Here is a 13870-nt window from a genome sequence, read left to right as displayed (position 1 = left end):
CAGAGAGAGCCAATCGCAAGCCTCGGCTTTACAAGGAGGAAGTGATAGGGGGGGGGAAAAAACTCAAATTGTAATCACGGAAATGTCATTTAAGGACATATTCTCTCAGCGTAAAGGAATGGGTTACACGGATTACAATTATATACATTTTGCAATGAAATTGGAATGAGTTTCTACCCAACACTGGTGATCAAATAACACAACATGTTGTCGTCGACTCATTCCAGCGCACACGTTTGTGTCCGTTTTCAAAATCAAACGTTGCCCTCGAGCACGGGTTAGCGCCTCCCGTTGTAAACGTAGCGTGAATCAGCGTCGCTTCGTGCCGGCGTGCCATATCGATGCCGCGAAATACGTCCGTCGTCGTGGCGCATCTGCGACTCCGAAATTCTCTTCCTCACATTTTGTCCAGCAGTTGTTGTTTTTTTCACCGAATGATTATTGACTTTGTGCAGAGGTCTTACACGGGATCCGTTTCCCGGCAGAGTGCACGGGGAGGCCTCGCGGTAAATGGCAGCCGTGTCATAATCCTCGTGTACCTCGCCTTATCGTTATTTGAACCTTTCGTGCAAGCGAGCGACGAGGGCAGCGGCCGATGCCTCGGTCATCGCTTTTGAGCGTGCGTGCGCAACGGTCACGCGGTCGCCTCGCGAGCGGAGTTGTGTAACGGCGTGCGTGTTCTCAAACAGGTGCAACCCGAGGGGACGCTTCAGCAAACGTGCTTTGCTGCACAAGAACGAGCAGAGGCAACATGAAGAGCCGGCAGACGGCGCTGCGTTAAGACAGCCCCCTACTGAATACGAGAGGAAGCGCGGCAGGTTCGGCTCGTGCGGGGTGCTACCTTCGAGGTGGCGAGGAGGAAATGATGAAATTGGCGAGACGGCTCGTCAGGGTAAAAGCTCGGCAGACAGATGCGAGCGTGCGTGCCCCGTGAATCACGCGCGTGTGTGTTGTCACACAAGGTAGCACAGCTGACGGCACCCCGGGGCGACTGTGAGCTTTCTGTGTGTGAGCGAGCGAGAGAGAGAGAGAGAGAGAGAGCTGTGATGAATTGCAGTTTGGATGCAACAGTATGCAGAAAGATGGAATTTTGTTAATCGCAGGGAAAATAACTCGAGCCTGGCTGATCAATCGGCCGATATTTGCCCTTTCCATCCAGCCATCCATTTTCCGTAGCGCTTATCCTCACTCGGGTCGCGGGCGTGCTGGCGCCGATCCCGGCCGACTCCGGGCGAGAGACGGGCGACGCCCTGAGCTGGTGGCCAGCCAATCGCAGGGCACGTATAAACAAACAAACATTCGGAACCTAGAAACTACAGTCCCGAATGAACCGAACATGCGTGTTTTGGGGAAACCGGAGTAGCCGGAGAGAATCCCCGCAGGAACGGGGAGAACATGCAAACTCCACACAGGCGAGGCCGGATTTTTGTTTGTTGGTTTGAAAGTCATCATTTTTGTCTTATGTTGTAATGTGTTCATGTTTAAAGAAAGAAATCCCATTTGAAAAGAGCCAATATCGGTCAGGCCTGAATATATTTTACTGTACAAAGAGCAATGGATAACACGTCTGTTGTGGCCCACAAGGGAGAGGAGACAGGGGATGGAGATCTGAATGGCGGGCGAGAGAGAGAGAGAGAGCAAGCAAAGTCCTTATTCGGGCCTTTCCGCTCAGCCGTCACATCGAGGCTCCAAATCGATGGTGTAAATTGCTTTGTTCCCGACAAGGTTACAACATGGCGGAGGGCTGCAAGGGTTGGAAGTGAACAAGGAGATGCAAAATGTGGCGCAGAGAGGGAAAACGTGGCAGCGGCAGGACGTGACATCTCGTCGAATACAAGCGTGGAAACGAGTGTTTGCGTCGCGACGGCCGAAAGTGGGCTCGCTGGACCATCCGGGGGGAAGGCGTGTGTGTGGGGGGGGGGGGGCTAAGGCCATTGTTGTTTGTTGCAGGTAAGGCGCGGTATAAATAATGGATCCCGCTCCAGTAAGCCTGTCATGATGAAATGTGGGCTCCATTTCCCCACATTCCCTTTTCCCAAACGCGTTGTCCTCACCTATCCCTTTTGTGTATGCGTGTGTCTTCCAGGAACACTTCACACCAGAGTGCAAGTTCAAAGAGTGCGTGTTCGAGAACTACTACGTCACCTACTCGTCCATCCTGTACAGACAGACGCAGTCGGGCCGGGCCTGGTACATCGGCATCAACCGGGACGGGCAGGTCATGAAGGGAAACCGCGTCAAGAAGACGAAGGGCGCTGCACATTTTCTACCCAAACTCATTGAAGGTGCCACAGATCAGTATCAGAAAGCAGATTGTGCGGCCCGCCAAGCGATCGGTAGCTGGATTTCGCTATCGTAATCCACCTCTTAACACCAACATAGTTCCAGAAATCATTCATACGTTATCCAAATGCAGCTCGAGCGGTTCGCAATCGATATTTCTCTATCACGTGACCAAACCATCCAAATAAATACTAATACTTTCATTCGCATGGGCCTGTACTACCGATTTGAAGGCCCTGCGAAGATTCGATCGATGTGGCGACACACGGAGGCTGAAATCTGATTGGACGCGCACACAAAATCCGACGCCCGCATCCGGGTCCACGTCCTGGAAGCAGCGCAGCCGGGAGAAATGCCGCCAAATGAAGCAAATAGACAGTCGGAAATCATTTTGTTCCATTTCGCGGAACAAATATCATTCAGATGAATTGTTGTTCTCTTTCTGTCTGTATTTAGTGGCCATGTACAGGGAGCCATCCCTCCATGACGTCGCCGAGCAGAGTCCGCCGAGGAAAACGCCCAAGACCTCCAGTGAGTCGCCTGTACACCAGAATGGCAAGAAAGACCCTCTAAGCAAAACCAAAACCTCGTCATCCTAGCGATGTGAGACAAGAGGGCTGGAGGGGGATCCCTGGAGGACACCTGAACAGGGTTGCCAGGTCCTGCAACACGGATCCCCCTGAGACTCTTTGGTTACCTTCGGCGGGCACCGAAGAGAACGTCCTTCAACTCCCGACCTCTGTGTGACTACAATTTGCGAAGCAATAACGCCGACGAGAGGTGTGGCCTTCTTCTTTTTTTCCCAGTCGGTCCAGCAGCCGAGCAAAAAGTCTTCCTGGCGTTTACCGCAACGGCTGCGGTGGTGGAATTCGATGGGTTCCTCAGCCACCGTCTCGCTCCATCGATGTCTTCCGTGCATGTCGGCAGCTTTTTAAGAAGCATTATGTGCGTGTGTGTGAGAGGTCTTCTTCCATGTATCACGACTGTGATTTTGTGATTTCATTAGTTTCAGACTTGTACTCCGTTTTCCACTCTTTGTTCATGTCGTTAATCACAATCTGTCAACCCTTAAAAACACACACACACATACGTGCAAAAAATGTGCATTAATTCGCTGACGAATACGGTGGCGTGGGTGTGGAGCTGATGATGTAACTGATGGTTACATGACTGATGAGCTTGGTTCAATATGTTGAGGACACAATGCCAAACTGCATGACAGACAAAAAGATTGAGATACAAGGAAAGAGCGTTTTTTGTGAATTCAACCAAAAACAATCCTGCATAGAATATCCCAACCCTCAGAAATGAACGTTAAATGAAAACCCCCGAAATCTTAGCTTGTCCCTCAGCCTCGTCTTCAATACCAATGCAATAATGCCAACCATGATGTTGTTCTTCACACAAGGAAATATTGTCTCACTTTTAAGCAAGGTACAAATCAGTAAATGTTCTATTAAATTGAAGCCATTTAATATTGCCATTATTGCCACATTAGTTTCCCATCGGTAATTGCTGAAACGCCACTTTCCCACCGGGCGGAAGCGCTTAAAACCTTAATTAAATCGCTAAATAGACCTTCAGGTTGCCATGTTTGACCAGTCATCCCCCATGGATCACAAAGTCCATTCAATGTTTGACTATTCTTCCCAAAGTAATTACACAAATGTTTAATTAAACACCGCTGGTGCTAGAACAGAATTACGGCTGCGGGCAGATATTGCTTGGGTGGAAGTGTCGAAGATTTCAATTTGAAACGGGGGGGAATAAATAAAAAATTACTTCCGGGACTACGCTATTCTCACGGCATTTTTTTAAAGAAAATGTTTGTTCTTTTCAGTTAAGAGGCAAGAAGCTGCAAAGAGTTGACAGCAGCGGTTGCGTTTTGAAATGGAGCCGCACCACTTGAATAATATATCGCAGGAAGCATTGATTTGGGAGTTTGAAAGGCACAGGATGAGGCGAACCCTTTGACGGAGGTCGCATTGCGGACGCCGTAGCTAAGGCATCACCTCTTGGTTTTGATGCCCCAAAAAAGAATACGGCGGTGCCTCGAGATACGAGGGACCCGACTTGCGAGTTGCTCGGGTTCGGAGCCGTCTTGCGAGCGTGGACTCGCGTGGTACGAGCGTTTTAAGGTGGCAGTGTCAGCTATAATTAATATGAAATAGTCTTTGAAAAAAGAGGCTTCAAGCTGTTTCTTGCCACTCTCAGTTGAGGTTCCGTGTCAAACTCAAGGCAATTACACATTTCAAAGAGCGACATATCTTAGCCTTCAGTCTGTTAGCTTAAGGCTAATACTCATCGGCAATGATGAGCATTTGTGCGGCGGTGTTCTAACCCTTTCAGCAACGGCTATTTGAACACGAACGGCACAGCAACACACATGCTGTACATACACAATCGCACTTATACACTGTATTCTTGATCCTCTCTCTCTCTCTCTCTCTCTCTCTCTCTCTCTCTCTCTCTCTCTCTCTCTCTCTCTCTCTCTCTCTCTCTCTCTCTCTCTATATATATATGAATCCCACTTGAGTTTTCGGCAGGACACGCCCCGCTGCAATGTGATTGGCTGCTACATCCAGGTAGGCATGAAGAGTCAGTGTGATTTGGCCCTTATCTTCGCCAGAAAGAGCAGCACACAATGTGCATTGAATTCCTTGACAAACTGTGACTAAAACGGACATTTTGTTTCATTATGTCACTACCTTATTTTTTTATTTTTTATTTTGTTTTTATTTACAAGTATAATATTATAGAGATCTTTTTTTCTCATTCAAATAAAACATTGCATTTTTGTTGTTGTTGTTGAAGAAATCAAACTTGTATCTCAAGGCACCGCCGTATAATAATAATAATAATAATAATAATAGCAGACAAGGTTCGCATATGCGCTTTTACAGCATGTGTTGCGATATGGGGACGGACGGTCCTCGCGTGCTCGAATTGGGAGCTCGTACTCCTCCCCGGGGGGCACACTGCAGCGAGGGAGAGAGGCTGACCCTCCTGGGGGTCCGCTGTGTGGATACTGTATGCGGCGGGGGTGCGCTGCGTGTGCGAGGGGAGTAAGAATCAATGAGTGCAAGTCACTGGACAAAACAAAGCAATAAACCCGATGAACAAAGTGCGGCCAGAGAGACGAGAGGAGGGGGCGAGAGATTCATATTGATATTGCAAGCTAAAGCACACAGGCTTAGATTCGCATGTGCCCTCGCGTGCGCGCGTGTGCAGGCATTACTTTGCGGTGGAGTCCCTTCGCCACATCTGCAATGCAGCAGAAAACGCACCAAAAAAAAAAAAAAAAGAGTTAGTGGGGGGGTAGAGCAGCACTGTCCCTTTTCTTCATCTACTTCAAGCCCTCATACTGACTGTCGCGATATTACGATTATAACGATTTTCAATATAGAAATGTCGAGATTGCGATGGGACTGACAGACATTCGGACATTACCGCATCGTACCTTGTACATTTACTTTCCGTACAGCGACCTTTACGTCCGGCCGCCGAGACCGATATCGTCATCCTCCGCAGCAAATGCAGCGCACGTTTGCAATCAAAATCGCCAGTTTGGCGTCGCCCCCTTCCTCCTCCTCAGAACACCTGCGTGACCTCCGTCACAGGACGCCTCCTCTCGCACGCCGTCGACCGTCGGAACGTGTGTCTCGGGTCCGTCCGCAAAAGGAGTCTTTTTGTTGCTGTTCTTTGTACTACGAGGACAATTATTGTGACACGTTCCTCCGCAAAAGCTTTTGTCTTCCTAAAGTCTTCCAGCTGTCAAAGCGCCAATGACACTATTTTTGTATACAAAGAAGCAGGGAAATACCAAGTATCTTTAGCTCTGTGAAGAAATATAGCCATGCGAGAGGGGCGCAGCAGCGCGGGAACGGACGGCACAGCGCGGGTGTCGAGGATTTCCAAATGCACCAAGACAGGATGACGAGCTTGCGTGCGCCAAATCACGTAAAGGGACAGTCTTTGCCTTCGATTTAATGGCCTCCCTCCACCTGCCGCCAACCCTCCAAACCTTCACTTTGCATTTGCAATATGATATGCATTTATTTCTATAATACGAGGATATGACTGAATAAAACGCATTTGTACGATTTTAACACTGGTGGTCAGTGGGTTTTGGGTTTTTTTTATATTGTGACCAAGAAAATGAGGAAAAAGCGAAGGTCATCAGGCAGAGGAGTTCTGAATTGAATTAAGCGTGTCTCGCACCGTCAAATTGATTTTCCGCCGATAATGTCAACACTTTACCATCTCGCGCTTGTTGCCGATGCGCGCGATCCCCGCAAAACAATTCAACTTAACTCCGCCGATAAAAGCCGACTGATCTATTGTTGATGCGCGCCTCGCCGGTTCACTGTTAACACTTTGCTTCTATGCTAATTAAATCGGCCGCGGACCAAATGGCGCCGGGAGCGGATCGTAAATGACGCCGGCGTGTTGTCGGTCACCGTTAAGCGCCACATCGCTCATTTGTTTTACTGGCTGTCAGCTTGGAGAAGAAGAAGAAGGCCCGACCCACGCGGCCGCGTCCCAAAGCGAGGTCCGTAAAAGCCTCGACACCATCAAAAAGCTCAAACCGTTTGAACAAAGTCTTCCCCAAATTGGGGAAACTGTTCGAGCTGCAAAGGAGGGACCAAAAGAGAGTTTTGGCATCAGAATGTATAGGAAGGGGAAACCCACACACACACACACACACAGACGCACACGCTCACACCCCGGCCTCCCCCTTGTCCGTCGTAATCGGAGCAGTCGGCAGTTGGCCCGTCCGGCCTGACTGACAGACAACAGCGGTCACTCCGAGGATCTCCAGGGGACTTCCGCGGGAGCAAAAAACGACGCCGGGCTTTGATTTGGAGTTGTGCTGTTTTTGTCACTATGAAAAGCCAAGACGCGTTCCTGCTGGTGTGTTGCGTATGCGGCCTGAGTTCACTGGGAGGTAAGCGGCAGCGGCAGCCTTGTTGCACATCTACGAACAACTCGCACGCTCAACAGCGCCAGCGCGACACAATCAGCCCCGACGAAGGCAACAGCGCAGGAACAGAATGCAACGCACCTCAATTCAACCAATAAGAAAGAATCATGCTCGCGGTTTGAGGAATTTGCACGCGTAGCGAGACGCCTATCGTGTATGAAAGCGCGGCTCGACATGCTTTTAGCGCACGCTCCAAAACACATGACTAAAAGTCGGCCCGACATTCACGGCTCATGAAGTCGCACGAATCACCGGGGGGGGGATCAATAGCGTTTGGCCCCTCCGGCAAGTGATTCAATCAGGTTAAATCAGTGGCCGGATCCCGGACACGACTGCCGACCGTAGCGCAATTTGAGAAACGTGCGATAGTCACGGTGGGTGGAAAATATGACGATAAAAATGACCTCACCAAACGGCCACCGGCTCTCATTTTACGGCCTTGAATGGCTGACAGATGCTCTGATCTCAACGCCGCAAAGATTCCTTTGAGTCCGTTACTGATCCCAGCAGCTCAAAAGTAGTACTAGAAATGTGTGTGACTTACCCACCGGTAGGATCCAGACCAGTTGTTGGCACCGTTAGGTTACTCTGATCTGGAACCGCCGGAACTGCGCGACCGGCTGACTTTTGTCCTTGCTCCAAGGGTCCGGGTCGGGTGGTCCGTGAAGAAGTGGTCTTTCTCACCGCATATTTGAATTCCTGTCAACAGATATTAATGTGGCTGTTTATGACTCGAGTCAGATGTTCAATGAACAGTTTCGAACAGTTTTTACGGCAGCGTTGTTTGCTCTGACCTCATCCAAGTCGCGAACGGAGATAGGTGGGCTAACTCATATTGACAACTGGATTCTATTCGGATGTGGTCGCAAACCAGGATGGAAATATTTCTTTCGATCTGGATGGGTTTAAAGTAGCAATTTCAATTTTGCCGCATGTCAAATTGTCTTTCCTGAAGTGATTATCTTGTCTCTTTTGTTTATTTGACTTTTGCAACAATGGCAATAGACTTCCATTACATCACGGCATAAATTATGCACCTCAATATTTGAATTTGCATCCCTTCTCAAAGAGAGTATGAGTTGAATATTTCAATATCAAGCTTGTATTTGACACTATTAAAACCAAATGCTAAACATTGCACATCCCGGTGGATTGCATTGCACGCTGGGAGATTTCCACAGCAAAATTCTGATCCGAACGAATTTGAAGCCCCGCGATTGGCCGGCGCCCTGTCCGGGCCGCACAGGAGACCGCTCGCTCAAAACGGACAGTTAAATAGGAGTCACAGATGGGGAGGAAACTCGCAACTGATTCTCGACGCTTCGAACCGATGACGTATGTTTGACATTCGCCGCCGGAAAATATAACGAACGATAAATGTTGCGTGTAAAAATGATGGCATTTGGGTCAAACCGTACAACACAGCAAAGGTCTTTCGACTAAATCACATGTTGTATGACCAATTAGTTTGACTTTGAACGTTTCAGGAGCCGCGGATGTCGAGCAGGCTCTCATGAAGCAGATCTTCGCTAACTATAAGCTCAAGGTTCGTCCCGCACGCACCCCCGAGGAGCGAGTGGTGGTCCGAGTGGGCATGACCCTGTCCTCATTTGTCGGACTGGTGAGTTCAAATCAAAGGAAGCAAAGAACTCCGACGGTGTGTCGGCTTCAGCTCGGCCGGTTCCGGTTGGCGCCCCCCCTGCTCGGTGCCCGTCCCAGCTGTCTGCCTGACATTCCAGGACTGCGTTTTAAATAGCCAGTCGGGACCGCTCGGTCCATACGCGCACGTAAACAACTTACGTGTGCGCGCTCGCTGCAAACCCAACAATATATTGACTTCTATTTTGTTTTTCATTTCCTTCAGAATATGAAAAATGAAGAAATGAGCACCGTCGTCGTCATGAATTTGGTAAGCACCGGTTGAAACAAAGCGTGCCGTCCATCTGGACTCGTTTTAAAAGGAACTCTGTAAACAGGAGTGGACAGATTACAACTTGTCATGGGATCCCAAAGAGCATGACGGGATTGAGGTTTTGCGTATCCCCGCTTCAAAAGTGTGGCTGCCGGACATTGTCCTGATCAACAAGTAAGGCGACCGCGTCGGTGTCGCGATTGAACGGCACACCTGTTTGGCCCTTTTGGGTCACTCCTCACCACGTTGTTGTTGTTGTTGTTGTTGTTGTTGACTTGCAGCAACGATGGCGTGTTTGATGTGGCGCTGCATGTTCACGTGCAGGTGTATAGCAATGGCAGGGTGACCTGGACCCCCCCTGCGCTCTACCTGAGCTCCTGTGGCGTTAGGGTGAGGGTTAGGTTTTTTTGCTTCACCAACAACACACTTTTCTGTTTTTACACCCCTCAGCTGGACCTCCAACTTTCTTCTTTCTCCACCCACCCAGGTGACATATTTCCCTTTCGACTGGCAGAACTGCAGCATGCAGTTCCGCTCCTACACGTACGACTCCACCGAGATCGAGCTGCAGTACACGCTGGATGCGAACGGCAACGAGATACGGGAGATCCTACTGGACGAGGCCTTCAGCGGTGAGGCGGAGCGCGACACTCAGTGACCGATTCCCTCGGAGAACATCTTGTTTGAGAGGACATTCGCGGACCGCACACCAGTTGGGAACGTTGCTAATCAGCTCCTTGGTAAAGAACAGCAAGTTGTTCAAAAAGGGCCGAAACATTTGGACAACAAAAGTTGAGACAACGTCAAATGAAGTTCACCCGGAAAGGTTATAGGTTCATCCTGAAATTTCACCCGAAAGCCCGATACCCTAACTTTTTCGTGAATAGTGTACGTTGATTTGAATTGAAACAGCAATCCGTGCGTTGATCACATTTCAGCTGAATAATTGTAACGCTGTGTACTTTGGAGGAGTGACGTCGCTAGCCCCCCTAAAATGATTTGCTTGGATGTGGTTATGCGCAAATGTGAGCGTCTTAGTCCCCCTAAAACCAATCCTAAGCCCCACTAAACTATTTTGTACATCTCCAAAATTCCCTCCACCCCCTCAGCGAAATGTCAAGGCCACACAGCGTAGGACGAAGTTCACCGCCCACGCAATACCCCGGTCACGGACGGAAAACTCTGCTCGGCCCGCATTCCCCCGTCGGCCGGAAGGTTCGATTAACACCGCCCTCGCGATCGCCCCCGCTTTGGAGACTGCCAGTCCTCCCTCAAACGTCTCGCCGCTTAACTGGAACACGCGAGAGGGAGCGCGGAACTCCCGTTGAGCTGACTTCGCATACTGGTCCTGCGTCCCCAGAGAGCGGCGAGTGGCACATCAGACACAAGGCGTGCAGGAAGAACATGAACAAAGACCTGTACGAGGACATGAGCTTCTACCTGATCATCGAGAGGAAGCCGCTCTACTACGTGCTGAACATCATCATCCCGTGCATCCTCATCACCGTCATCGCCATCTTCAACTTCTACCTGCCGCCCGATGCGGGTACGGTATATTCTAGCGCGCCGGACAAAACACACACACCGAGTAAGCATCAACTTTGTGTCTCCCTCTGTCAGGCGAAAAGATGGGACTGTCCATCAATGTTTTGCTCACCCTTACGGTCTTCCTGCTGCTGTTGGCGGACAAAATTCCCGAGACCTCGCTGGGCGTCCCCATCATCGTCAAGTACATCATGTTCACCATGATCCTGGTCACCTGCTCCGTCATCCTCAGCGTGGTCGTGCTCAACCTGCACCACCGCTCGCCGAACACCCACATGATGCCGCTGTGGGTCCGCAGGGTGAGATGGACCGCTCCACCGCTCAGGGGACGGATCGCGTTACCGGCTGGCTCCCTCGGCCGCATCGTTCGGCATTTTGACGGGCCAATCGAATCTCGTTTAGCCCATAAATCTTGCCATAAACCAATCCAAACAAATGCAATTCCTCCTCCTTCTCCGTAGATCTTCATCCACATGCTACCCTCGTACCTGTGCATGCTGCGCCCCAAAGTGGAGGTGCCCCTGGCCCTCAAGATGTTGCCCATCCAGCGGGAGAAAAAGGTGTTTGCCATCAACAAGGCCACCGACGAGTACTTCATCCGCAAGCCGGACAACGCCATCTTGTTCCCTCGCCCCAACAGGTGAGGCCGCGGCCATCCGCGAGAGCACACGTTCAACGTTTACTCGCATTTCTGCACATCCCTTCATTATTGTAGAAAGAAGAAAAGGGGGGGGAAAAAACGTTATAATGAGTGTGAAGAGCAAAAAGGCCCGCTAAGGGTCGATAAGAGCAATTTGATGAGGCCGCGGTATGTTCCGAGACGCACACGCACGTAATTGGATTTAGTGCATGTCTTGGCACCAGACACAGCCAGTTTGAGCTGAATTAGTCGAATGAATTGTAATTGACTCCACGCTGAGGTGCTACTTGGAGAACTGATGGAGGGAAACCAGAAGAGGAAGTCTTGCGAGGTCAACGAGTCTCTTCTCTTCCTCCTTCCTAATCTCGACCCCCGCCCTCACAGCCGCTTCGCCGAGACCACCGCTGCGCTGTCAACTGCTCCGAGTGTTGGCGCTGAATACCGAGCAGGTTGTTCCTCACTCGGGCCTGTCCGGCATTCGGAGCAACACTGTCCTCTGGTGGTGAGCCGTCAAAAAAGGAAAAAGGAAAAGTCGAAGCAACGATCTGGGCAGCAACTGTTCCACTCTTGCTGCAGCTTCTGAAATGTACTTCAGTATCGAAGCGTATTGCGGCCACACCAGAAAAAAAAGAAAGTATCACGTTATAACGTGACAAACAAGTTCACGTTTTAACACGATAGGTTACGCATTTGGCAAAACAAAACAAGCAATTCCTTCCTGTTTAGGTCACTGGCGCAACAGCCCCCTATGAAGGTACACGTATCTGGTTTATGCGTCGTATAAATCAGTTCTGAACGGACGTAACGTAGCTGTTTTGAAAAGAAGACGACGAAGTCGGGTCATCTTCTTGCGAGCTCCCGCTCGCTGTCAAGATTGCCCATTTGTGCACAGGTTCCAAGCAGAGGGGAAAACATCGGAGCTAAGGAAGTTCATCGACGGGCCCAGCGGCTACCTGTCACTGCCCCCCGAACTCAAGTCCGCCGTCGACGCCATCACGTACATCGCCGAGGCTCTGCAGGCCGAAAAGGACTACGAAGCTGTGAGATTTCACCTCTTTCTTTGCAAACTGGGGTTTTAAACTGCGCCTTTCTAATTCTCTTGCCCCAATGTGTCCCAGCTGAAGGAGGACTGGCAGTACGTGGCCATGGTGGTGGACCGCATGTTCCTCTGGATATTTGTCATCTTCACCACCGTGGGCACCTTGGCTATTTTTACTAAGGCCAGCCTCAATCGGGCACCCACTGACCCGTTCTAACCCCAGAAAAAGTCAATAAACTTTGGGCTTTTTTGTTTTGTTTGTTATTCTCCAAATGTTGCCGCACGCACATTTCGAACAAACAGCTCGACTCTCCACAGATGAGCGGCCATCGCCTCAGCGGTGATCTTCGCGCCTGGGCAAAACTCCCACCGAAAATTCACAGTCTTCAGGAAGGCCGGCGCCCGGAATCAAACCTGGAACCTCAGAACTGCGAGGCAGATGTGCTAACCGCGAGTTCGTGTCACCGCTAAACATATTCCCGCGTGTTCCTTTGTGCCGGAGTGCGGATCCAGCGCGGCGTAAATATTCTGACGCGGTGTCAACAAATAAACGAGGCGCAGCAGATATGCCGCACAGACCCAGCTGTGTGCTTTTCATTTCCATGTGCCGCACGCAGTCTGTCACATGCTTCATGGGTATTCATTCCTGTGCCCAAACTAATCCCGTTTGCATTCAAAGCACTTGTGTGTGTTTGGACAAGGAAGCTATTCTTACGACGCAGCTGTGAATAGCCTGTGGAATTCCCATCATATAGGCGACCTTTTGGCGTGTGTGTTTTTTCACAACATTTTCGATAAAGATCTGAGGGGAGATAATCCGTTGAGCGAATGCTTGCACGACACGCACACACAAGACGTGCTCTTTCCTGATATTCATGTGTGTGAAGACAGTGGCTGGATGCATCACAAATACAAATACAAAAGACTGCAAAAACGAAATAATAATGACACCATTTGATAAAGAAATTGAGATTGGAATGTTTCACAATTCTCATGCGTTGCTCAATCATACATTTGAGTTCATAAAACAACATAAAGAAGGAGCGTCGGCTCGTTCGCTCGACGAAGAGCCCGTGTCGCTGCAGCGCTGATACAGCGCGAGAGGTTTTCCCTTTCGTGACCGTCGACCCGGAGCTGATTAATGGCCTGTTTCCGCTTCCCCTCTGGAGACCCTAACCGCCGCAAGGTAAGCGTGACACGCTGACCCAAGACAATAGCTGCGATGCGATGGAAAGTTGACGGTCTTCATATTCTGCGGAACGCACTCGACTGAGGCCTCCCTGACGGGAGGACACGGTGAGACACGGTTCAAGGTTCTGTTTCTACAGCTCGGGAGCATACTGGGAAAAGGCACCTTCGAGTCAGATTCGCTGCGGGGTACGCGAGTGTTGAATGTACCTTAAGTGACACCGATAGGCCAGGAAACAAAGAATATTTGGTGCACCCCACCCCCGTGCACCCCTCGCC

General features: G+C 50.1%; 2 protein-coding genes across 2 annotated transcripts in view; both read left to right on the top strand.

The window, feature by feature from the left end:
* fgf11a (fibroblast growth factor 11a) overlaps positions 1–4690 on the top strand; it is a 28630-nt gene extending 23940 nt beyond the window's left edge. The window contains exons 4-5 of the mRNA XM_061669006.1: positions 2087–2285; positions 2740–4690. Of these exons, the coding sequence (XP_061524990.1) occupies positions 2087–2285; positions 2740–2882 (342 nt within the window). The 3' untranslated portion in view covers positions 2883–4690. The remainder of the gene's footprint in view (positions 1–2086; positions 2286–2739) is intronic.
* Positions 4691–7052: 2362 nt separating this feature from the next.
* On the top strand, positions 7053–12628 carry chrnb1 (cholinergic receptor, nicotinic, beta 1 (muscle)). The gene is made up of 11 exons (XM_061669323.1): positions 7053–7231; positions 8755–8888; positions 9132–9176; positions 9244–9353; positions 9461–9569; positions 9667–9811; positions 10540–10725; positions 10800–11023; positions 11186–11364; positions 12257–12404; positions 12483–12628. Exons 1-11 carry the CDS (start codon positions 7171–7173, stop codon positions 12618–12620), a joined length of 1479 nt encoding a protein of 492 aa, XP_061525307.1. The 5' UTR covers positions 7053–7170; the 3' UTR covers positions 12621–12628.
* The last annotated feature ends 1242 nt before the right edge of the window (positions 12629–13870 follow it).

Source organism: Phycodurus eques, chromosome 23, assembly GCF_024500275.1.
Source record: "Phycodurus eques isolate BA_2022a chromosome 23, UOR_Pequ_1.1, whole genome shotgun sequence".
Classification (NCBI taxonomy): Eukaryota; Metazoa; Chordata; class Actinopteri; order Syngnathiformes; family Syngnathidae; genus Phycodurus; species Phycodurus eques.
The sequence above is the reverse complement of the archived record's forward strand: the minus strand, read 5'-3'. Positions and strand labels throughout refer to the sequence as shown.